The sequence below is a fragment of the Ursus americanus genome, chromosome 33 (genome assembly GCF_024610735.1).
Source record: "Ursus americanus isolate L20-20 chromosome 33, mUrsAme1.1.p, whole genome shotgun sequence".
NCBI classification, from domain to species: Eukaryota; Metazoa; Chordata; class Mammalia; order Carnivora; family Ursidae; genus Ursus; species Ursus americanus.
In genome coordinates this window covers 17,153,622-17,180,028 of record NC_142159.1, presented here as the reverse complement: position 1 = coordinate 17,180,028, position 26,407 = coordinate 17,153,622, and the positions used below count along the sequence as shown (strand labels likewise).

Here is a 26,407-nt window from a genome sequence, read left to right as displayed (position 1 = left end):
TTTCTCAACATTGATTCCTAACAATTAATCATAAAAGTGGATTCCAAATAACTTTTCGTGCATGTCCACAAGAACATAAAATGCACACAAGTACAGAACTTTCTGTTAAAAAGCACAGTAAGCCATTTATTAATGACATAAAGAAGCCAGCGCTGGTACATTCCACTACAAGCAGCAGGAGATCCTGGGCGCCTGCCGCCCCCTCAATCAGGCTCACCTATTGGGATCTGCATGGTTGGCCAGAATGTTGTAACAACCAGTGATCAGCTTCTCATACACTCGAGCCAAGAACTCCTCAGACTCTGCAGGGCCCAGGATGCGCTCCAGGGAGTTGCTACTGATCTCAGCGACGCTCTCAGTGCTCGACTCCAAAAGAAGGGGAAGAAGAGTTCGAATTACCTGCGGCGGGTTCATCTCATCGGACCAACTTCAGCAAAGAAAATGGAACCACGTTAGTGAATGTACTCCCCCAACAAAGCTGCGAAGGCGAGGATAGGGCAACTCAATCATTTACTGAGGGAGGAGGGCTTTTATTCCAGTCTTTTGTCCCTTGATAGTTATTTTTTATATAGGTGTAATCATACAACTTCATAATTTCATTTTTCATTATTACATCAGAAACAAAAATCAATTCCAGGTGAAAGGCCCATTTTAACAACTTAACATGTATTTTATAATATTCAGAAAAGAAAATTAACTAAAACCTAAGCTAGAAACCCATCGCAGACAACTCTGTAGAACTGCCAGGAATCTGGATCACTGTGAAGGCGATGTGATAGAGGACTTCACCCGGGCCCTCTGCACAGGAAGACAAAGCAGTGCCCCCGCCGGCCTACCCCGGGCCCCACAAGACAGAGGCTAACTCCCGCGAGAATTCTGGAGATGCATGATTTGAAATGTATCAGTGCCACCTTAAAACTCCAACCCAAAGCACCCCAAAATCACAACATGATTTAAAGCCTGGATGGCCTTTTCTGCAAGAGGGGAGGAGGTATTCTGCTACCTTTCACATCACATTCTAGCTCAATGCTCACACTCCACTCTGAAACAACACACTCTCCTTGCTAGAGAAGCATCCAAGAAAAGCATTATTATACGATTATAAACTTCATCTTCCTTTAGCTACGAAGGAACACAGGAACAGAGAGCACACAGGGCTCCACAGTAGGTACTCACACAATAAGATCTCCAGTCAGCCTGACCAGTGAGAGGAGGGTATGCTTCAGGGAAGCAGCCAGGGGCAGACTTTGGCCACAAAGAGTCCCCAAGTGAGCAGCCTGCACAGCACTGATGTAACTCTCAGAAGGGATGGTGTCATTAGCAAAGGCATTGCGCTGAAAGGAAGCAAAACATACACGAATGGACAGACCATCTATCTAGCCGGGATAAAATTCTCATGTGGGGGGAAAAGAACCCACTGGCACAAACTAAGACCCCACTGAGGTTTCTAGACTAATGGCTCTACTCAGTATACACTATTATTTATCCTGGGAAGGAAAGTGAGGTGGAGCGAAGGAAGCCGTTTACAAATTTTAGTTAGTACAAAAGTAACTCAAAATTTAAAAAGTTAAGGGGCGCCTGGGTGGCTCAGTTTTAAGCGCCCGACTCTTGATTTCGGCTCAGGTAATAATCTTAGGGTCATGGGCTCGAGACCCGCATCAGGTCCTTGTTCAGTGGGGAGTCAGCTTGAGATTCTTTCTCCCTCTCCCTCTGCCCCTACCCCCTTTAAAAAAAAAAAAAGCTAAAAATTTAAAATGTTAGTACTAAGTTAAGATATCCAACACCAGTTTTCAAACAATTAGAATAATTCTTTCAAACAATTAGAATATGTTCTATTTAACACTAAAACTACTATCTCTAATAATTAAGAAGGGGAGTATTTTGCAAAGCATCAGAGTCTCCATTAAAATATCTTCATTATCCTTCTGCTACAGCTCCGTGTGATTTAAACAGAGGTCACGGTTATAAAGCAGGGATAACAAGATTATAATACGTGACTTCCCCAAAGAACTGTGACAAGGGAATAATCTGTTAATAGAGGTAATCTGAGCAGAGCAGACACAAAGGTCAAGTAAACTGACAAGAGACTCCACAGTCTTCTAACAGCCTCTAGAACCTGAAAGCTACCCTACCTAGAAAACTATGACAAAAGGAGCAGGTTCCTGACATTTTTCCTAAAAGGAAAATGAAAACAGTTCACATTTACTGAGAATTCAGGGGCACCTAACATTTAATACAATTAATCTTCACATCCCGGTATGAAAAAGACAAGGAAATGGAGACTCCGAGCAATAAAACGGTTGCCCTATAACACAGTAACACAGATTTCTTAACGAAACAACCACCTGGGTACCATTTGGGTCATTCAAGCCTTTGATTATTGATTCAGCCATAGCAAATATATTGCAGCATACCAAGACCTCTTGGCAGTTAATTTCAGCCAAGGAATAAGAACAGAACACAGAATGCCTAGCGCTCCCCATCTCTATTCTGAGAACAGACACTCACCCATGATCCGATGTTGGGAAACTCATTGGTGTTGATGTTGTTCCAGGATTCACACACAGCCTGCACCCAGGATGGTAAATTCTGAACCAGAGTGGGACCTGGAGGCGACAGGAAGGAACACATCATCACAAGAGAGAAAGAATGACAAATACTATTTTAAAGCCAAGCCCAAATGCAGGAAGATACACCATTGCCCAAGCTGTCAACATAATTACTAGGATCGGTTAGATAAGTCTTTCAATAGCAGTACTACATCCAAGAACTAGCTAATTGCTTAATAGCTAACAATGTCAATTATAAGGTTTTCATTTCCCATCATATTCACTTTCTAATCTCACAAGTAAAGACGACAGCTGAGAACAGGATGCAAAGCGCGAGCGTGTCACTACAAGTCAGGCTACAATTGCTACTCAGCATCTGCTACACCTTCCACGAACAGGTAGCATGTTGATCTCTTCTCCTCCTCTCAAGACAGATCTGAGGGCAGGGATTCTTTTTCTGTTTTTGAAGATTTATTTATACATTTTAAAGAAAGAGGGAATGAGAGACAGAGATTTGGGGGGGGGGCAAAGGAGAGGGAGAAATCTCAAGCAGACTCCCCGTTGACCACGGCGCTGAGATCAGGACCTGAGCCAAAATCAAGAGTCCGACGCATAACTGATGGTGCCACCCAGGTGCCCCTGAGGACAGGGATTCTTAATGCACATCAAGAACAGCATTCCATGAAGTAGGAGAATTTAATTTCCAAAAGTGTGACTATGTGAACAACTGAAAGGGCATTTAAAGCTTGCAATTCAGGAAAATACAAATAGCTATAAATTGAGAGGGTAACTACTGCTCTTAACTCCAGTCCTGCTCAGGCCCTTTTGCTCCCCCACCCTCCATTTCTACCAGATCATTCCTAGCACAGGGAAGAGGTTTGCCCAGCACAAAGCAGCAGCTCACTAGTCTTCCTGATCTCCGTAAATGAAAAGGAGAACAACACAGGCTAATGATTTAGAAACAAATGACTTTGGTATGGAACCCAGCCTCCACATCTTGCAAGACGTAGGATTTTGGGCAAATTAACATCTCTAAGACTTAGTCTCCTACTGAGTAAAAGAGCAAAATAACACTTCATAAGGCTCCCAAGAGGACTGACAAGAGATAAACCTGTGTCAGCGTTCGATACATAGAAAGGTTCCAGCAAGTGGTAAATGTCAGGAGACAGAGGAGTGGTAAGACTAGTCCTACTAGCGGTAACAGCATTTCAAAAGCACATTCACTTACCCAGAGTGTTCGCCTTGCACCTACTAGAGCCAATAGCCAAAACAGCAGCAAAGCCATGCAATTTCTCCTGGGAAGGTTTTTCAGTGGATCCTTCTTCATTAAAGTTCTGTAGCAAATAGGCTCTGAAGAAAAAAATAAGAGATATGTGAAAGCTGAAGAATCTACTCCCATCATAATTAGAAGAAACTGCCCTAGACAAACTGGAACACCTGTACCTCGGTTTCCCAATCTATTAAATGTAGTTGACAGTACCTGCCCCTTTGTGATCTCGTAAGATTTCCAATGGGTAGCTGCTTCCCAAAGAATATCCCATCCTCTGAAATGTTCCCAAAATGCAATTCCAGGACAAATGAGCTTGGCAAACACTGAACACTATCTACCCACCTCCCCTAGCTTTGAAAGATTGGCAGTGTATATACTGAAGGCTCTGAGAAGTACAGTTCACCTCTGAACGATAGGAGTTTTAATTGCACAGGTCTACTTACACACGGATTTTTGCCAATAAGTACAATACAGTACTGTAAACATTCTGTCTTCCTTATGATTTTCCCAATAACATTTTCTTTTTCACTAGCTTAATTGTAAGAACACAGTATATGACACACATATACACAAAGCACGTGCTAATAGATCTTTATGTTATCAGTACAGCAATTCACTGCAATTCAGGAAAATACAAACAGCTATAAATTTAGAGGGTAACTACCGCCCTTAACTCATTCCTATTCAAATCCTTTACTTCCCCATCCGGTCAACAGTAGGCTATCAGTAGTTATGTTTTGGGGGGATCAAAAGTTCTAAGCACATTTTCAACTACACAGGGGGATCGGTGTTCAAAGGTCAACTTACTATACTTTTTCAAAAGCAGTTCAACCATATTTACTCAGGACTTCCCAAACTTACTTGCCAAAAACATTTATTAACAGCTTAGTGTACAAAGAGTTGGCCTAATGGGCCAGATTGGAGCCTAGAAGCTCTCAGGGGGCAGGGACTTTGTCAGCTTTGCTACTGTGATCCCCCAGCACCTAGAAAAGTACTTGACATATAGCAAGCACCCCCATTTGCTATTCATGCCTCCTGTTCATGTATCGTCAAGAACTGTGCCTCCAGCAAGAATCCCTGCTCTACTTACTGCAAGACATCCAAACTTAGGCATTAGTTAAACTTTACAACAATCTAAAGTACCTTTTAGCATAAAAGCTCCACAGAACAGGAGCTGAACGGTGAAATCCTACAGGGACCAGAGAAAGTAAACGAGCATAAAGGCACCCGGTGTGAACAGCTACACGGGGTAGCCACTCCTCAACTCCAACGTGCTAATGTCACGTGGCAAGTCAGACCCAGTTCTGCTAGTTCTTCCCATGTAAGAAAAGTCAGAAATCTTGTTATGTGAATAAACTCACCATCTTTATACACTGAAAGTAGATTCCACAGTATTTAAACATCATGCAGAACTAGTCTATAGGGCGTGCAATTTCCAACGTGTATTATTTTAGAAAGGACTGGATTTCAAAATACTCCCTGATTCATTACAAAATTTGTTTCTCTAACTTCCTACCATGAAATTTGAAGAGCATTTAAAGCTTCGTCTTAGTGAATAACAGAAATGACATGTTTGAGGAAATTTCATTATCTTTCCTAGTATCCTGTAAGTTCAATGCAATAAAATATTTAAAGATTTATAGACATCAAACTTGCTCTTGACTCTTTCTGAACTATTTGAAAATTCTCTCACAGACATTCCTTTCTTTATATTAGCGAAAAAACATTTTACCAAGAGAAAAAAAAACCCTAAGCTGACAAAAAGAAAAAAATGTAAGATTATGAGTCCATAAGGATCTGCACAGTGAACAGTACTTAGAACCACTAAGTTCAATTTGAAGAATTTTCAGGCTTCTAAAGAAAGTAAACCCAAGGATCTAAACTCCCCACTTCCGACATCTGCGGTCAGGCAGCCCATCACACCTAGTGAATGACGCATAGGTGTCAATGAGCTGTAGCGTGGCTGGAAGCAGGTTCTTGGTGATCTCAGACGACTTATGAGGATCGGTCTCGGCGGCCATCTTGGAAAAATGCTCATCCAGGGAGACCTGGACCTTCGAGATGGCAGCATCAAGGGTGTAGATGGACTGCAGACTTGGAATTTCATGGAGTTGCAAGATGGTGGTACAGTCGATGCTACAGAATGATGATATCTTTAAAAGTACCCAAGATATTAGTTAGTTGAGGCAAAAAGCTGCAGCAAAAGCTAAATCCTGGCATTATGGACCCAAAATAAACATACCTGTCGAGCAAAGTATTCCTCTACAATTTCAACGTCATATTTCACTGAGCTGCACTTGGTAGATGCCAGTTCTAGGAGAGAACCAGCATGTTCCGCCTTCATTCCTTGTTTGATAAGGTGATCCTGTTTGGACAGCAAGAAAAGGTATTCAGGAGATTAATACAGATAGAGTCTAAAGCTTTCATTACCCTTAAATTGACAAGTTCCCACAAGTACAGAGCATGGTGGCTTTGACAGCAAGCCCTGTGTGACACCGTGGTACCTTTATCCAGCTGACATAAGAGCTAATGCGGAGGCGGGAAGACCAGCGCAAGGTGTGTAAGATGTCACATTCACTCATCTCAGGTGAGTTCATGGCCAGCTGGTTCATGTAGGTCTTTGATGGTGGCAAAATCCCCAGGATCCTCCACAGTATCAAGAAGTAACACTGAAGGGCACAGGCCTCCTGGAGGAAGCAAAAAGAGCGGTCGCAGCAGTGGCACTTGGTATCATGTCACAAGCCCCCAGACAGTAAGAACTGTTCCAAATACAATGTTTAAAGCAGACTGTATGCAGTCCTGCTCTTCAGCTAAGATCTGGCTCGCAAGTCTGCTCGGCAGGTCTTTGATAGAGAATGTATCTAATAACAAAACAGAAAATAGTAAAACACACGTCGAAATAACTTGCTCCACCTGTGCACATCTCACAGGCCAAAGCCATTGCTATAAGACAACTCTGGCTTCCCAAGAATTTATCAAGTAACCAAAAGAGACCGAGCCATTCTGCCGGCAACCCCATCATCAGGTGCCCCTTTCTGTGGCCTGAACTGCTGTTACAGGTTCCAGAGGTAGAGATGCATTCATGGGACCAGAGAAAAAATGCCAGTGGGAGACTGTCACTGTCACACATCAACCACCATTCACTGAAGCGCTGATATTTAGGTGGCCATTAACTCTCAAAGTCACATAGTTCCCTCAATGTAACAAAAAGAAAGGCAAAATGGTTAAACTATCTCTAAGTGAACACAGCCACCCAAACTACATAGAAACACTGAGGTATCAGGGGCGCCTGGGTGGCTCAATCAGTTAAGCGGCTGCCTTCGGCTCAGGTCATGATCTCAGGATCCTGCGATCGAGCCTGAGCCACTCAGTGGGGAGCCTGCTTCTCATTCTACCTGTCCCGCCCCCCTCCCCGCTCGTGCTCATTCTCAACCTCTTTCTCACTCTCTAATAAATAAAATCTTTAAAAAAAAAAAAAAAGAAAGGAAGGAAGGCAGGCAGGCAGGCAGACAGACTGAAATATCAGTCAGTTCTGGAAACAGATAATTCAGTAACTGATTAGATCTCAGAAAGAAATTTCTGGTAGAACTGCTACCCAATCATCAAACACATTCCAAACTCTTTATACTCAGCCGGCGCTTCAGTGGTCTTACCAGGGCTGTTACGTTCTTGTTTTCCTTTCTCCTGACTGTATCAAGCTGGGATCCAGCCGCAAGCAGGGATGTCAGTGCAGCGTAAAGCTCATCATACTTGACAAGCTTAGAGAAAAGAACATCACATGCCTAATATTGAGGGGGGAAAAAAATTTTTTTTCTTATTTTTTTAAATATTTTGTGTGCTACCCCTACACTATCATTTAACCTCATGACTGGCAAATAGCTCATTCAAATAATAGGTAAGAATTTCTCATTGCAGCAAGATTCCCACTCAGGGACCTCTCTCGGTTTATGGGCTATGTGAGAACACAAGTGCAGGCATTAGAATGAGACAACTATTTTTGTCCATTAAAAATATCTGCACGTGAAGATACTAACAAAGACGGGAAGAAGATGCCCCTATGGCAAAAGTGAAGCCCGGCAAATAACATTTTCCTTCTAGAATAAGCTCAAATCCTAAAACAGGCCAAATTCCCTCATTACAAAAAGCAAGTCATTCCCTTTTCCCCTGATAGACTGATTTTGGTGGAAACCATCTGACCCATATGTAAGATGGGGTTTTAAAATTCCTGGTACCACAGAATCGAGTCGGTTCAAATCATCCTCTGAGGCTTCTGGGGACAGGACACAGTAGAATCTGGGTTGTGGGACAGCATCTGAAAAACAATGAGCTCGTTAAAAGAATGGTTTCATTCTCAACTCTGTTCAGCAAGCATAAAATGTAAAAACTAAGAAAACACTTCAGACACTTGAAGACACAAACAACCCTGGCACTACTGACACTCAGGGCCAGTCCTGTGCTGCAGTCCTGTGCACGACAGGATGTTTAGCACCCTTCCCCACTGTGACAACCAAACAGGTCTCCAGACATTGCCAAATGTCTCCTCTGGGGAGGGGCCCAATCATCCCTAGTTAAGAACCACTGCTCTAGAAGATAACAGAGGTGGCTCTACAATCACCAAGTTAATCATCAAAATTGGGTCCTTAGACTAACTGCATTAAACTTAAATGCTGTCTCCCCACTATCAAAGGGACTAAGTAATAAGAGATCCCAGTGATACTAAATTCATACACAGCCTTGATGAGAGTTTCCACAAAATACATTTAACAGCTAACAATCCTAAGGATGAGCAAACACACACTAAAAATAAACATAAGAGGCACTTCATCAAAAGAATGGACAACTGCTCCTAAGAATCACCATAGAGAAGGTCATGGCTCCCATTATTTTCTGAACAGTACCCCACCATGACCATAAGGAAATTCAGCCTTGTGGGCTAGTACCACTTTCCTGTGGAAAATTAAATGTAATCACTCAGAGTGGCAGGAATCCATGTACTACACTCCATGAGCAGCAGACACAAGAATTCCTAATTCTTATGTCTCAATGTTGTTTTGCTTTTTGTTTTTAAATCAATGTGGGATATGTGACAGTCTATTTCCAAAAATGTTTTGAATCCCTTGGTATTTGCCACCTATAGGAAATAGACTAAGTCTTGAGGAGTCTCTAAGCACCAAATTCAATCCCCACAATGAGAACCAGTGAGTCAGCTTCTTACGGACAATCTTCTTTCTGACCTGATGAAAAATGCTTAGACCAGTTTTCTTCTACTTCTTTGAACCCATGATAGAGAGGGGTGGTCGCCCGGCGGCTGCTGCTGTCCTGGGATCCATTTGCCCACCCAAAAGGAGGACTCAGCAAGTTATGCTGCACCTTTTAAAACACAAATACTCAAATTAAGAAAGATACATAGCGACATTCTGCATCTCACTGCAGGTGTGATAACTGATCAACGCATTTAAAGCTTGGGAAACTCACAAACCAAACTAAAGTTTTGATTTTTCTGTAACTTCTTTGGGGAGCAACTTCTTGCCAAAGTACAAGGGGAACAGGGCTCAAGCAAACATTTTAGGAAATGCTGAAAAATCCTTAACTGGCCCTCCCGTCCTGATGTTGGATCCCTACAACAAAAGAGTTTACTAATCCATAAAAGTTACTGCTCAACCATCATTCAACCACTAACAAATACTCATGGAGGGCAGATGCTCAGGGCACTGAGCTGGACACCAGGTAAAGTCAGCTAATTCAAAGGACACCTGTGAACAGAACCTATAATCCAATGTTCACAAAACCATCAAATCAAATAACCTACATTTACTGCTCCTGGCTAAATACAAAGTGTGAATGCGCACACGCAAGTCCGGTGGTCTTCCTAAAGTTAATCATAAACCTACCACAACAAATGTTTAAAACCTAAAACGAACAAGTCACTTTGCTTTGGATCATGGCAACTCGAGAAGAAAAACACTCTCAATAACAGCTGGTAAAGCAAAAACAATGTGTTCGTCTGTACCTGCTCGAACAGATACACAGGGGCTTTGGAGTACTGATGAAGCAGATAATCAAAGATCAGAAGCAGGCGAGCTAGGATGAGAGGCACGGACCGCGCCTGCGCATCCATGTTGGCGCTCAGCTCCTGGATGATCTGCACAAAAAGGGTCAGGATGGCCCGTCGGCCTTTCTCAGTGAAGTTGTGGAAAATGAGAAGGAGCAGCTGCAGGTGTTCCACATTCAAATCTTCTGTCTCGTTGGGCACCACCCCTTGCAGGGCATTCTGCTTCATTGTCGACAAAAACCTACCGCAGAGAAAAGGAGAACATGTCTGGTGGAAGAAGTCAGAATGTCCCCCAAGGGTTACAATGTCAAGTGCTGGAAGAGTTAAGCTTTTTAAACCCAGGCATCAAGATAACAAATCAAGGAAGACAAAAATATACAAAATGTAGACAAAATGAAGACTAAAACATAAAGAGAAGATTAAAAATCCAATCTTGGCTACAAAAAAGGTAAATTCGGCCACAGAATATTCCTTGTCGACTGTGGCAGTAGTGTAAACACCCACTCTGCCATTTCTGACCATGAAAAACTGTAAGCTCCCCCAAAAGGTGGCTCATGTTCTTTTTTAATTAGTAAACTTGGACAGTTTGATAAACTAGAAACAGTTCAATTACTTTTCCCTATAATTTGACTCTACAGCTTAATTCTTATTTTGAGAGTTTACACTACAGGTTAAAATCACTGCATGATAGCACTCAAAAATAACTCAATGCACTAAAAAGCAATAAAAAATAAATTATACTATTCAAAGAACTGGTCAAAAGAGCTTTTATGCAAAAGAGGAATGAATGTAGCCAACTGTTTCCATTGCCTTTGGCTATTAGGAAAGAGATTTGTGTTTTAATAAGGGTTTCCCTCACCCCATCTCCCTATACTTCCCCCTCCCCCCCTTCCCCACCTCCTGGTCTTTTTGCAAGATTCCAAAAGAAAAATACAGTGGGTCTTTGGCATTCAAGGAGGTTTATGATTTCTGAAATCCAGATTAGAGCTATTTAATCATAGTATGGGAAAGAGAAAAGCAAAGCCTTTTAGGAAAACAAACTGCTTTGAAGACTCCTAACCATGTAAACAAAAATGGCAAATATAGGTCCATCTAAAGAGGATTTAGATGATTAATCTGAGCTTCCCCCAAGTAAAAAAATTCTTTAAAAGTTGTCCAAAAAAAGACTGCAAGTCACGCTGAGTGGTTTTCATGTTGAAAGCAAAATAACCAAAGACAGAGTTGGCTTCCCTGTTCCATCTCTCAAAAAATCAGGTCAAGGTAAAATTGGTTACGTTCAGGATTCAGGTTCTGTCTCATAATCTTCCCCCAATGCCATCAGAAACAGACTCCTCCGCCCTCACCACCCTCCACCCTATCATCAGATACCACCTCAGAGCCCAAGCTAACTACAAAGAAGTCAAACAAATTTAAAAAGCACATAACCCTCTCTGCGGGGCTTCTGGAGTTCTCTTACCTGTCCCAAACTTTAAGGCATTCAGGGACATCGGGATCACCTTGAGCACCAGCTTTATGTTGCCAGATGAGTAAAAGGCGTGAAAGCACAGAGAGGCTTTGAGGGTGAATGTACAAGGGCCAAGGGCCCTCAGAGAAAGGAGCTACTCCCAGCTGCTGCAACAGCGTGTTCTGCCAGGAAAGACATACAAGAAACCATTAGGAAAAAGATGGAGAATGAGGCCAAAGGTTACCCATGAGCCCTAAATGTTACTCTTTAATGCTGGAAGAGTACTGTAAAGAGCACGCGGAAATTCAGATCTAGACGTGGTTTGGAGAAAGGTCATTTCACTCAACAAATAGCAAAACTATAAAGGGGAAATTACTAATCTAACCCCATTCACAATTCTAGTTAATTGGTGTCATAAATGGGGTCCTGAAAAAGGAGAGATGCACTGAGACAGCAGAATCTAGATGACTGTCCAAACGGGCTGACAGTTTTTCTTTCACAATCAGTTATATACTATAAGTAACACTCAAAGTGGGGAGGTCCTGCAACTCGTAGGTCCAGCCACTTGTAGTCTACAGCAGTATTAGCAGAGAAAGTCTGCCCGCTAAGATGTCAAGGCACCCCCAGTTAGTCAGGGCTGTCTTTGCCTCCAGTTGTAGCGCGTCTTTCAAATAAGCTTGACTTGCAGCTCAGTTATCTAAGCTGCAACTTATCTTCTCAAACACACACACAAACCGAGCAGGATGCCAATGAAAACCAGACAAAGGCCTGCCTTCTCACTTGGCTTCAGAAGACACAGATCATAGTTACCTCGGGATATAGGATAAATTTCTAAGTCTGTCAAATTAAATTATATTCTCATAAAACATCCCAGAGGACCCCACTCCTTGGAAATAATTATTCCGAATGTCACAGATATCAAGAGTAGTTCACACGTACTGGGCAGTTATCCCGGGCTAAGCACAGCACATACACTGTCACAGGAAATGCTCAGAGCTACAGCACCACGTGGGTACGTGCTCAGCTTGACTGATGGAGGACACAGAGCTCAGGGTGGTTTAAGAACACGACCTAAGCCACATGATTCCCAAACGCCCAAGCCAGGTTTATCTCTAAAATTTGCATTCTTAATCATTATGCTCCACACAGCCTTAAAGACTTTTCTCAATTCCTGACTCAAGGAAACAATTCAAAACAATTAACATGCCTGAGCTATACCAAAAACTTTACCTGTAGCACTCCCGGAATGAAAAACAAAAAATTTAGAAAAAAACCTAAGTGTTCAAATCAAGGAACATGAAGACATAATAGTGGCAACTATCAAGACCAAGGTAAACAATATTTGAAATAGCAAAATTTGAAAAAGCAGATAAAAGAGATGTATTGATCTTCTGATTTTAACTGCAAAACTGTGCAACTATACAGACAGGGACTAGAAAGATAACATGGAAAAATGTAAATCATGAATTTGGTGGAAGGATATAATGTTATATAACGTTATGGAAGTCATATTTTTCTAAGAGAGGGTTTTTTGTTTTGTGTCAAGTTGTTTCAGACCTCAGAGCCCTTAGAAGTGAGCGAACATTCCTAAGAACCTGGTTTTCCCCTATCCACTCCAACTCTCATTAGCCCTGAGTAAACGGAACTGACTTTCTAAGTAAAACTGAGCCACAGCCCACCCACGGAGGCCTGGCCTGAAGCATTCCCTCCAGCCCTCCAGGCACCCTGCACCCACCCTTGCTTCATGATGGCTCTCCTGGGCTTTCCGGCTCCAGCCTCCCCGTTCAGGCCATTTTTCAACGTTCTAACTGTTCTCGTTACTTCAACAACTGCCTTTTAGTGGATGATTTCTCCAACTCCATTATCAATCTTAATTTTTTTTAGCATTTTTTATTTATTTGAGAGAGACAGCAAGCACGAATAGGAGGCAGAGACAGAGGGAGAGGGAGAAGCAAACTCCTTGATGAGCAGGGAGCCCAACATGGGGCTCGATCCCAGGACCCCAAGACCATGACCTGAGCTGAAGGCAGATGCTTAACCAACTGAGCCACCCAGGCATCCCTCAATCTTAATTTTTTAAGAACTGAATTTCCGACTCACATTTCCAACTACTTTCTAGATGTCTTCATCCCACTGGCATCTCAAAATGTCATCCTATTTTAAATGATTTTTTTAATAGTAGTAGTGGTAACTATTTTAACTAAAAACACTGATAAAATGTATAATTCTTATACACAAAATTCATATATAATTCTCATATACAAAAACATACAAACAGCTTTTCTCACTGGATTGAAATCTATAAAATTCCCCATTCTGACAGGAAGCAACACAATCCCATGGTAACACCACAGCTGACTGCCTGTAGCTCACGCCCTCATGAAAAGAAAGCCTCGCACTCAAGCTCTATCACACAGCGGCTTCCAGGCTGGCTGACCACAGGGACTCCAAGTTGTGTGGGTAAGCAGGCATGGCTTGTTTTTCAGAACAAAGAGAAAATGGCACAACGAGCCTCATGTAGCTCAAGAACCCAGAGAATCATTCTGAGCAAACGTGCAATAAATAAGCCTTCATGAGTAAAAAGAACCCCCGAGCGGACTCAAACCTAGAATGAGCTCCCTGCACACTCAAGACAGCTCCATCTACCACCAAACCAACTCTCCTTGCTGACGTCCCCCTTCTGGTCTCATTTGGGTTGAAAAGGCAGGCAGTCTCTCAGACTCCTTCCTATCCATGTCCTTTATCCTTTACCCCATTCAAGTAATTTCCCATGATCTCTACCATGGGCCCTTTATCTACACTGTATCGCCCCCTTTCCTCACGATCCCACACTAATTCAAGTCCTCTGGATTTCTTCAGTGTTTACAACACTACTTGGCACATAGTAGGTGCTCAATGAATACTCAGTGAATGAATGCATGAACCTAGACCACTATGTAATATTAAGTTATTATATTCCTACACGTAGTAGTAATAAATAAGACAATAAATGCTAATAATAAATATAACATTAAATAATGATAGTAATAGTAACAAACTAATAAAATAGCAGCTAATCTTTAGTAGGCACTAGTACTATGTGCCAGGTATGTTTCTTATTTTACTTGTGATAAAATAATGTAACATAAAATTTACCACTTAAATCATTTTTAAGTGTACAGTTCCGTGGCATTAAGTACATATACACTACGCAAACATCACTACCATCCATCTCCAGTACTTTATTTTTCCCAACTGAAACTCTACTAACTCGATACTGTGATAAAAGAAGAAATACATATTTGGTCTTTGATCCATTCCTGGCACAGAGCTCCTAAAAATCTTGTCATTTCCTGACAGGGGTGAGAAGAACGTGCTTTGCTCTTCATAATAAGCCCCTTTCAACATACCTGTGTTTATGATAATGAGGCCCCTAGACAGCTTCAGGATGGGGGCTGGTTGCCAGAGGAATCAACCACATGATTAGAGGGCTGGAACTTTCAGCTCCATCCCCAACCGGGCCTAGAGTTGAGTTAATCACCAGTGGTCAATAGAGCAGAATGCCAACGGATAGCCAGACAAAGCCTGCTTTCTCATTTGGCTTCAGAAGACACAAATCATCTTAGCAGACTGCTCTATTAAACAAATTTGAAAGAAAGAACTGAGAGGCCATGCCAACCAAGCACATGGCCTTTTAGCAGAAAGTCCTCTTCCCAAGATAGTCATAAGTCACCTTCAATAAACAGGTTTTGATTTCTTCTGTAAGTAGAGAAGCCTAGTGGTCTTACTAACTCAAAATGAGTCTTTTATTACTCTAACAGGTGAGGAAAATTTTTATGAGGTAACTTACATTTGTTTTCTTTCACAGACTGAGCTCTATTTCATTAACCTCCCATAAAGGACACTGTGTATGTCTTGCACTGCAAGTCAGACACCCTGGGTAAGTAACTTTGTATGTGGGTGGCTCAGTTAAGCATCCAACTCTTGGTTTCAGCTTAGGTCATGATCTCGGGGTCATGAAATGGAGCCACGTGTTGGGCTCCACACTTTGTGTGGAGCCTGCTTAAGATTCTCTCTCTACCCCTCCCTTTGCCCCCACCCCACCCCATGCACACACACACTCTCTCAAAAAAAAAAAAAAAAAAAAAAAAGAACTTTGTACATGATTCCAGAGAATATCAATAGTAGATAGTTAAATTACGCGAACCATCCTTCACTTTCTCCCATCACAGCAATGAAATTTAAGGGAAAAATTTAAAGTCCCATGTTTGGAAATGGAATGAAGAGGGAGGTTTGATAATTTGTTCTCCATAAAGTCAGTGGTTATGGGCAGCCAAGCTGCATGTCCACACAAGGTCTGGAATTATTTTTTAAATGCTAAGAGAGCAACATCATTACAGGAATCTTAAGAACTCCTATTCTCTACAGGAAAATATTTCTTCCCCCACTATTTGGACAAGTTTAGGCAGAAAAAGGCCAAGTCTATGATCTTTGAAACTTCCCTAAATAAACTTAGATCTCAGCAAGGAGCTGATAACTTTGGCAGGACATCCTGACCCTATACAGTGTGAGAAGGTGCTGCAGGCCATATACTAGCTGAAGCACTTTCTTCTCTTCATCTTAGATAGGTCAACAACTTTACCACTCAACTTATATTCCCTTCCCTGCCAAAAAAAAATTTAAGATTTGCACGTGCGTGTGCACACACACATGCACATCAGGGAGGGGTGGAGGGAGAGGGAGAGAATTTCAAGCAAACTCCGCGCTGAGCGTGGATCCTGATGCGGCCTCAATCTCACGACCCTAAGATCATGACCTGAGCCGAAAGCAAGAGTCAGATGCTCAACTGACTGTGCCACCCAGGCGCCCCCAAAACAATTTTTTCATCTAACACTAGGTACATAAAAACAGGTTTTATGAATCATCTTTTTAAACAATGAAATAAATTTTTAAGAATTTCTCAAATAACCTGGGATGGTAAGAATCAAGTTTAACCTTTTGAAATAGCTCCTAGATTTTGTCCCTTTGGGAGCAAGTGCAAACCCCTGAATTGTGTCCTGATTCTCAGAATCCACTGAAATAACCTGAAGAATAACAAAAATTTTCTCAACAATCTTAGGGCAAACTATTGGAGAGATCTACCAAATTTAATTCTACTAGGGGAAGTGAAGGGTAGCTGCAACTAGGAATCTACATTTATTAAACAAATTCCCCAGGGATCTTTATGTACACTAAAAGAATCACTAACGCTGACCATGTTAAAAAAATTATTATCAAAACATGACACTGTCAGGGCACCTGGGTGGCTCACTCGGTTAAGTGTCCAACTCTTAATCTCAGCTCTGGTCCTGATCTCAGGGTCATGAGTTCAAGCCCCGAGCTGGGCTTGGAAAAGAAACACGCCATTGTCAAATGTTGGGAGAGAAAGTGAAGCCACAAATCTGACACACTGCTGGTAACAGTAAAACTTGGTGCAGCTACTTTTTTTTTAAGTAATCTCTACACCCAATATGGGGCTCAAACTCACAACCCCGAGATCAAGAGTCACGTGCTCTATCGACTGAGCCAGCTAGGTGCCCCACTGGTGCAGCTACTTTAGAGCGCAGTCTGGCATTACCTGCTTACAGTCGCGCACTCCATATCCTACCAATTCTACTCCCAGTTATCTACCTTGTTATCCCAGGGGACACGTACAAGATCACAGCAATACCTGGAGTAGCAACAGACTCTGACACAACCAATGGTCCATCAGTGGGAGCAGAGGGGAGATGAATAAACTGGTATAGTCACAAACACAATGGGACAGCATATAATAGTCAAAATAAGAACTACAGAATTAGCAATAGTATAGGTGAATCTTGGCAATATAATGGAAAAAAGAAAGCCTAACAAGATTATATAGAACATGGTATCATTTACTACAAAGCTAAAAGAAAATGAATAATTTGAAAATTTAAGGAATATAAATGTAAAAATAAATATATATATGAAACTAATGAAAGGGGGAATTTGAGATACAGGATTTAAGACATCACCTACTAGTGGGGAGAGAAAACCCTAATATTTTTAAAGGCCACAATCAAGATTCTAGGCTTTATTTTGGTGGTGAGTTTGCAAGTAGACGTGTATCTGAAAGCATCTACCTCCTACAATTTGAATGACTCTTTTAAAACACATATTTCCAACACAGATTTCTTAGATTACCAATGAAGTTAAGCATTTCCTAGAATTGTCAGCCATTGATATTTACCTTTTTTATAAACTGCCCTCTTGTCTATTTTGTCCACCTGTCTACTAGGACAGTCATTAGGAGCTGGTTTTGTAGTTTTTCCTTTGCTTTAAGCTTACTGAATGACTTGGGGATAAAGAACACATTTTCTCTTTCTTGAAATGATCCTGATGGGGCAGTAGGACATACTAGAATAATCTCTCCAACTCTTTCCAGGGAAGGGTTTTCCACAACAAACCATGTTCCTTTACAGTTGCAACACTACAGCCTACTGGGAGCGGGCGCAGACAGTACTTGGCCAAAGGTCCCAGTGCACACAAACCTGCAGGTTGGGTGACTGAAGGTCAGAAGTTACCAGAGAGTGGTTGAAGTGATAGAGAGCAGCAGCGAACTCTTCATCTGATGAACCTGGAAGGCAAATAAGGACACTGATTATTCAAGCAGCCCCTTGATGCATCATACCGCCCTGCCAACAGCCAAACGCCACTGGGGGAAAAAATCCACCGGGCCCCTATCCTTTCTACTGACCCTTGAGTCCATCTTTGTCCACCTCCTTAATGATGCTGGCCAGGGTGGCCATGTGGTGTTCTGAAAGAGACACACTCAGGTAGTTTCGGATAAAATTGTTCCGCGAGTTCAGCATGGAAGAAGTGATGAAGTTCAAAATGTTGGAAGCCAGACCTAAGAACTGAAAAGAACATAAAGAACCTTATGTTGGGGTCAAAAGGCCAGAATACCTCCAAATCCTGAATACAGAGAGAAATAAAACATGCCCACAGATCTGATGCAACAAATGCAATGAATAAAAGAGTCAGATTTTAAATCCCCTACAGTAGGACAAAATTTAATGATGACAATCTTTCCCACATAATTCTACCAGTTATACAAAATGGCACCCGTTGAACACAACAGACTTCAGAGAACATTGTGTGAAGGCAGAGGCTTCTAGACAGACAGACTTGTTTCTGTCATTCATTCCTCTAAGGTCCTGCATTTCTTCAGCTCAAGGACATTATTGAAATAAGGAATTCTGGAGCCTATATGTGATCATTATACACACAGAATTCCCAGCTCTTTACTTCTCTCTCAAAATAAAATTGAATTATTGTGTAAATGTTTTATGTCCACAACCTTGAGTAGACTAAGCTATATCAAAGTGTGTTCCTTATCTAACTTACCAATATAGCTTTAGAACAGTGTTGATAGATAGTACGGCATCTAGAAATGCTGCTTGAACAAATAATTAACAAGCACTTACGATGGACCACACTTATGCTAAGGGCTCGTTAATTCTTCACAACACCCCTAAAGGCAGGTACAATCACTCCCGTATGACAGAAGACAAAACCAAGGCCTGGAGAAGTTTAGATTCGCCCAAAGTCTCGGAGCCGTAGTGGTAGCAGGATTCAAACTCACTTCTAACTCCAAAGGCTATGTTATTACTAAACCTCACTCCAAGAAACAATACCAAGAGTACAAGTCATTTAATCAAACACCATCAGTACACTTAAGTCTTAAGTAAAAATATCTAAATATTACAGTTAACCCAACCTACAAAATGTTTTAGTTCAAACGCTCTGCTTTTCACACCCCTTCTCCCCATCTCTCCTTCCCCTAAACCTCAGAAATCCACTCTTACCAACTCAGGATCTTTGCGACTAGCCAAAATGTTGCCCTTCTCACCAGGGGCTTGTTTACTGGGGCTTTTAACTCGAGGAGAGCTCTCCAGCGGAGGGGGCGGGGGAGGAGGCGGAGGTGCCACTTTCTCTTTACTGGGGGAGATGGTCTCTTCAAACCATTGCCCCAAAATAGGCTCACTGTCATCATCTGAACAGAGAAAGAAAAAAGGAATAAAAATAACACATTTTTACAAAATTTTTAGTACATCTGCTTTGTGGAAGTGTCTATGTGAAAAGGAACACAGGATGTCTTGATTTCAGGTAGTAGTTACATGGTTGCATAAATTTGTCAATACTCGGGGCGCCTGGGTGGCACAGCACTTAAAGCGTCTGCCTTCGGCTCAGGGCGTGATCCCGGCATTCCGGGATCGAGCCCCACATCAGGCTCCTCCTCTATGAGCCTGCTTCTTCCTCTCCCACTCCCCCTGCTTGTGTTCCCTCTCTCACTGGCTGTCTCTATCTCTGTCAAATAAATAAATAAAATCTTTAAAAAAAAAAAAATTTGTCAATACTCATCTAAATGTACACATAAAATAGGAGCATTTTATTGCGTCTAAATTATACCTCAACAATACCGGTATTTCTTAAAGGGGCCCAATGAAGAAAAAAGAAACAACCTCACTTTATTGGCAATAAACCAAACATTCTGGAAAACAAATTTTTACTTGTCTATTTGTTGAAAAGCCTAAATTAAGAGCTGCACCTTTCACAATACCATACATTACTCCCACAAACCTAATTATAAACAACCTGAGACATTTTTCTTATTCAATCTCTCCCCAAAGTAAGACAGGAGAGAATGTTCATTTTGCCCTGTTTTCACTGCAACAGAATCTGGAATTCCTCTCCCTACACCTCCCCAAGCCACACATTGATGGCAAAGGCCAAACCAAACCCCTCTCACACAACCTCCGGAGCTTCACTGGGAAAGCTCAGAAAAGAATTTGCCAAATGGGTCCACACAAAAAGAAAGAGGAACTGAGATGTATTCTGATCTTGGAAGAGACAGGCTGAAAAGCAATCTGGGCTTTGCTGAAAGTAGTACCTGTCCTTCAGTCTCCACGGCTCAAATTACTCATAAATAACAATGTCACCTATGAGGGCACAGAAAATCAAGATCCACACTAGGCAGGTGAAGATGGCAAACAGAACACTAAAGGAAGCCACAGGGAATACTTCCGGTTGCACTCCGCCGTCTGTCTCCTGGGAGACCGAAAGAGGCCTCTCTACCTTGGCTGCTGTCCTCCTCCGTGCTGCTGAAATCATCCTCATAGTAGGTGTTTGAGTCGGTCGAGGCACTGGCGTCGCTGCTCATGGAACCCTTCCTCTGACGCTGCAGGACACAGGCCTAGGAAAGCAGCAAGCTTTTGTAACTGCTGGTCACAAAAACAGAGCCGCCCTACTTCACCTCGTTCACCACATGAGACACTCTCTCTGTATCCTTTCCTTTCCTCTAAATCCAAGAAGTCCGCCTAATAGCACCCTTCCTTCAGGGCTCTAATCACTTTATCCCACCAAGGCACGCCAAAGCCAAAGCTACGGACAAGAATTGAAACAGGAGTGTTTCCAGAGTGCCCTCTAAGTTTCTGCATCAGCATGACAACTGTCACAAAGCATCAAGCAGCCTTATGTATCACAACACTGCAATCAACAACAGATTGAAATGTGTGCCATCATTCAAGAATTCCGCTCATCTTCAAAACCATTACCACAACTTTTGAGTTTATAAAGGTCACAGTATGTAACCTTATTCATTTCGAAAGGGTTATATAAGATCTTCCCAATTCTCAGTAGTGTGACGCCACCCACCTTTCTGTAGGAGGTTGAGAGCAATGTCAACAGCAGGTTTGTCAGTGGGACAGAATCTATCAGCCTCTGGATCCTCTGGATGGAGGTGCTCTGGGCCATAATGCTCAGGACCGCAGGGGGACCATCTGACTCCCAGCCCTGAAGGGAACCGTAGCAAAAGAGAATTCATGTCCTCCAACTGAGCAGGAAGTAACAACAGGATCGGATGGCTCAAGGAAGCTTCCCCAGAAGTGAGGCCAGCAATGAAGATGCTGACCCCGAGCATGAGCCCTCACCTTGTGCAGAGCTTCCACTTGCAGGTCTTGAAAGAGAGAGCTTAACAGCTTGACAGCATGGTTTGCCAGTATTACTGACAGCACCCCAAATCCCTGGTGCCTACACAAAGAAAACGGTAAACACCATGAATTACCACCTCAAAAGCAGGGGATCTTGCCATCTGGAGCCTAGAACCCTTTCAGAATCTATGACCTTTCCCCAGAAGGAAAAAAAATGCACACACAATATCTGCATGTAATTTCAAAAGCTTCGTCTCCCGAAGCCCACCCACAGCCTGCCTCAGGATCCACAGGCTTCAGGTTAAGAACTCCAGAACCACAAGAAAGTCTCCCAAACACATGGCATTTTGGAATTCAAACTCTCAGTTCGAATCTACTGGGTGATGTGAAAGATGCTGATATTCAAAGATTGGTTGAATTTTTTCAAAGTCATTCTTTTGGGGCACGTGGGTGGCTCAGTGGGTTAATCGTTGCCTTCAGCTCAGGTCATGATCCCAGGGTCCTGAGACAGAGCCCCACATCAGGCTCCCTGCTCGGCGGGGAGCTTGCTTCTCCCTCTGCCTCTGCCTGCCACACCCCCTGCTTGCCCTCTCACTCTCTCAAATAAATAAAATCTTTTTTAAAAAATTAAAATTAAAAAAAATAACAAAAGTCATTCTTTTGCGAGAGCTTCTGGGCTGATGAACACCAGGACATGAGAGAACGGTGCGTGTCGGGAGTGCAGGGATGCGCCACGATCTTTCCCCACACCTTGCCCTAGGCCTCTCTTCCATCTGGCTGTTCAGAGTTGCAGTCTTTTGTAAGAAACTGCTCGTCAATTAAGAAAAAAAAAAAGTCATTCTTTCGAGAAGAAAAAGGGTAAAAATCGCCAACTTCTATAAAATATCTGGTTACAAACCAAAGAGAATGAAAGCAAAGTTTTACACATTAAACGTGAGTAAAACTTTTTCTTTCTGTCCAAATGACCAAATGACAAAGAATCAGTATACCTAATATACAAAGAACTCATGTCCATCAGTAAGAAAAAAGGACAAATACCAAAGAGAAAACTGCGGCAAAAGACACAGGCAGTTACAGTCGTACTAACAAAGAAATACGGGTAGGAGCAATGTAATATCATCCTTCTCCTTCAAGATTAGAAAAACATGAGGATTAATGACAGCCACTGTCAAAAAGGACCTGGAGAAATGGGCATATATGCACACAGAGCTAGTGAGAATGCAATCAGAACAGTCTAGCAAAACAGTGCAAATTTTCACGTAAGTGTGCCTTTTGTCCTAACAATCATACTTCTGGGAATCTACCCCAAGGAGATAATTAAACAAGTTCACAAAGATTTACATTTAGGAAGATTTATCAAAGCGTAGTTTATCAAAACAAGAAATTTAATATAGCCTAAATAAGTGTTTCAATAGGGTAGTTAACGGCATGTTTATATGGTGGAAAACCGCCAGCCATTAAGCACTCACAGTGAATCCGAAACAGCGCCGCTGAAAAGTTATCTACAATATTTCCTAACAGGGATCCTGTTCTGTAAATATACACGTCTTATATATCTGCACTGAAAAATGTCTGGAAGAATGTTTACCAATTTGGAAGGTAGAATTTAGGATGACTTATTTCCCCCTTTTTCATGGTTTGTAACTTACACAAGGTACAGGTTTCCTTTTTCAGTGTCAAGAAACAAACCATTTTTTAAACATAACTGCTACTCTGAAGGATAGACCTTTTGGCATCCTCCCATTTCCTGCTACAGTGCCAAGCGTGAAGACAGAAACTCATAAAATCACAAACTACTGTTCTCTCTGGAACATGCTTACTTCCCTGCTTTGCCTGATCCTACTATCTACCATTCCAATGTCTATTTCAAATTTCAGCTCACTTAACACTTCCTCAAGGAAGCCAGCCTTGATTTCTCTGACCAGGCCAAATGCCCTTATTAGAATACTCTCTAGATACAATTTGACATATCTCTTCATGTATCTTGGAAATGTGTCTTTTTTTTGTCCATCACAGCATTCCAGAACTGACACAGAGCCTGGGACAGAGAAGACACTCAGTGAATAATCTGCTGAATGAGATCCAGAATTTGACCTTCTCCTTGAACTCCAAATGCCCATACCAACTGCCGACTCAACATCTCACATAAAGAGGTTTGACAGTCATCTCGAACTCAGTATGGTGAAGACAAAATTCTGTACTTCTTCCCTTCCTGCCACCCAAGCCCTAACCCAGTGTTCTCTGTCTCCATAAATTATACGACCCAGTTGCTAATGCCAAAAAATTTTGATGTCGTATATTTCACACTCAATATCCAAGCCATCAGCAAATCCTGTCAGCTGTACCTTCCACACATGCTGCTCTGACCTCTTCTCTCTGCCTTTCCCACCAGCACCCTACTCCAAGTCCCTTCATGTCTTGTTTGGAATAATGCACTAGCCTCCCAACTATTCCCCCTCCTTCCTGCCTTATACCCTACCGTCTATTCTCCTCACAGCAGCTGGGTTCTCCGGTCACTGATAACGAATAAATCAGATCAGATCACTCCCCTGGGGAAAACCTTCCACCACTTACAGATTACACTTGGCCCTGGGAGATGTGGCCCCTGGCTACCTCTCTGACCTAACTTTCTACCACTCTTCCCTCCCCAAGGGCTCCACTCCAGCCACACTGACCTTGCTGATCCTTAAAAATGCCAATCATACCTCCACCTCCAAATCTGAACAATTCTACTCCCAAAATTTGCATGGCTCACTCTGTCACTTCACATATGTTCTCTCCATCTTGTCTTTAGAGCCCATTCCTCACCATCCTAACTAAAATAACACCCCCGTCACTATCTAGCCCCTCTCTCTGGCTTATTTTTCTTCACAACACTTATATGAGAATCTATCATGAACTTATCGGTGTATTTGTTCACTGTTGCTCCAGTTAGAAAATAAGCTCCATAAAAGCACAGACATTGCTTTGAATACCGCTACATCCTCAATGCCTGGAGAGAGCCCAGCACATGGTTGGGACCGAATGAATAAACAAAATCCAGAAATGCCTGGGCTTAGAAAATAAAACCTCGAACCACATGGAAGTCCTTTCTCGAACTCCTCTACGAGCAAGCAGAGCTTATTGTCCAGACTTCATCAGAACAGCAGCAAATGTTGTAGGAAGCAAGCCAATAGGACCTGACAGAATCTTCCTTACAGGTTAAACACTCAAGTGAGTCATTAACTGCAAGTCACACCAGCCCGTTTTACAAAACGGAAGCATTTTTTTCTGACCTGAACCTCATAAAAACCCTGAAAGATGTATTACATAGACATTTTCCCCCTCTTAGAGATAAGCAAACAAGCTCAGAAAAAATGAGTGATTTGTCCAAAATCACACGGCTATGATGTAGAGGTAGGAGACTATGATCATCACCTTAGCTGTTAAATTTCACCAGGTATAGAGACAAATTATTCTACTGATGTGAAGATGAGAGGGGTTACCCTAGCCCCCATCGATATAAAATGGCAGGGACACAAAACAAAACACGAGTAGCAATCGAACAGACACGTACCCTTTCCCAGGCCCCAGTTTAGGAGATCCCACTCCCTCTTTTGTACGAGAAAGGATGTCTCTGACTCGGAGTGCAGCCAGTGGGTCTTTCTCTTTCCCCTTATCAGCCAAGGCAGTAGGACTGAGGTTCAATATGAGGAAAAGGCTGTTTAACAAACACCAGGCACCCAGCAATTGGAAGTTCTGATAGTGCTGTTGAAAAAGCACAAAAGAAAAGTATGAACGCAGAGATCTTACGAGCTATGAGACAGGAATGCAGCAGAGACAGCCTTCTTACCTCTCCACCGGCCCGCCGGGAATTGCTGATCGCTTGTCCAATCATGTCATAGATTTCAAGCTGTCCAACATCAAACACACACAAAAATCTGAGCAAGCTGACCTACTTCACTACAAACGTTAATCCCACCCAAATTAATTTCACTTGAAGAAGTAAATATCCTCAAGGCACTTTCTAAGTGTAATTCCATCACACTTCAGCTCACGGGTCACCTTCTCAGAGATGTATCCCCCCCACACACAATCTAAAGCAACACAGCCAGGCCCCCATCGGATTGTGGTACATCACAGGGACTCGTCCTACACGCTCACCATTCTCGGAGACTATCTCAGGTACTATACAGGTCTCTGCTCAAAGTGCACTGACGCACAGCAAGCCCTCAAGTATGCATGCTGACTGAGCGACTCATCTTTCACAAGGTCCACTGCCACCACGAACACGCGGGGTCTTCCGCAGAGCCAACCATGTGAATGCCCACCTCTTAGACCTGCTACCGAGGGGAAGGGTATGGAAAGGACACTACATCCTTTCCTCTCCCGGGGAAGAGAGTGGACCTCGCACTATCTCCTCACTGAACGACAGAGGCCCCTGGGGCCAGGGGACCCGGCTTACACATTTCTGGACAATCGTAGCCGCGTCGCTCTCGTAGTCCTCTTCTTTGGAGCTCGTGGACCCCGTCCGCACCTGCTGGGCACTACCCACATGGAGGATGGCCATGCAAGTTGCCACACTCACACCTGGGGCGGGGCGGGGGAGATGCACAGATTCCAATCATGGCACAGTCCTAGGAGTCCACCAAAAACAGAAAGAGAAAACAAAACCCACCCCCAAGCCATTCCATGATTTGACAACTGAGAGTAACGTCCACAAGAGCAAGACTAGATAGTGTTATCATCCGGTCCGGCAATCACACGCTGAAGTATTTACCTGAATGAGCGGAACACTTGCATCCACATCCATAAACCTGCACACGAGCCCTTACTGTAACTTTTTCATAACTGCCAACAACTAGAAGCAACTGAGATGCTCTTCAACAGACGGATATACCACAAACTACGGCACACCGTACAAAGACTATTATTCAGCAATAAAAAAAAGGCGAGCGATCAATTCATAAAAAACCAGGGAGGAAACTGAAATGCGCACTCCAAGCAGAAGAAGCCAGTCTGAAAAGGCGACATACTATATAATTGATTTGAACTTTAGGACACTCTGGAAAAGTTAAAACCATGGAGACAGTAAAAATATCAGTGGTTTCTGGGGGTGGGGGTAGGAGAGCAGGATTATTA

General features: G+C 42.6%; 1 protein-coding gene across 10 annotated transcripts in view; it reads right to left on the bottom strand.

Annotated features, from left to right (window-relative positions):
- The window catches only part of UBR4 (ubiquitin protein ligase E3 component n-recognin 4), a 126,553-nt gene that overhangs the window by 87,295 nt on the left and 12,851 nt on the right, over nt 1-26,407 (bottom strand). For all 10 annotated transcript variants that reach the window (XM_087858526.1, XM_045781979.2, XM_045781980.2 and 7 more), the window contains exons 9-29: nt 25,731-25,855; nt 25,119-25,178; nt 24,843-25,033; nt 21,287-21,386; nt 21,012-21,149; nt 20,433-20,550; nt 19,163-19,350; nt 18,052-18,211; nt 17,846-17,931; nt 11,328-11,497; nt 9,830-10,112; nt 9,054-9,189; nt 8,052-8,131; nt 7,473-7,601; nt 6,324-6,506; nt 6,062-6,184; nt 5,743-5,972; nt 3,778-3,899; nt 2,509-2,606; nt 1,177-1,334; nt 218-427 (exon numbers count right to left, since the gene is read on the bottom strand). In XM_087858526.1, the coding sequence (XP_087714652.1) occupies nt 218-427; nt 1,177-1,334; nt 2,509-2,606; nt 3,778-3,899; nt 5,743-5,972; nt 6,062-6,184; nt 6,324-6,506; nt 7,473-7,601; nt 8,052-8,131; nt 9,054-9,189; nt 9,830-10,112; nt 11,328-11,497; nt 17,846-17,931; nt 18,052-18,211; nt 19,163-19,350; nt 20,433-20,550; nt 21,012-21,149; nt 21,287-21,386; nt 24,843-25,033; nt 25,119-25,178; nt 25,731-25,855 (3,088 nt within the window). The remainder of the gene's footprint in view (nt 1-217; nt 428-1,176; nt 1,335-2,508; nt 2,607-3,777; nt 3,900-5,742; nt 5,973-6,061; nt 6,185-6,323; nt 6,507-7,472; nt 7,602-8,051; nt 8,132-9,053; nt 9,190-9,829; nt 10,113-11,327; nt 11,498-17,845; nt 17,932-18,051; nt 18,212-19,162; nt 19,351-20,432; nt 20,551-21,011; nt 21,150-21,286; nt 21,387-24,842; nt 25,034-25,118; nt 25,179-25,730; nt 25,856-26,407) is intronic.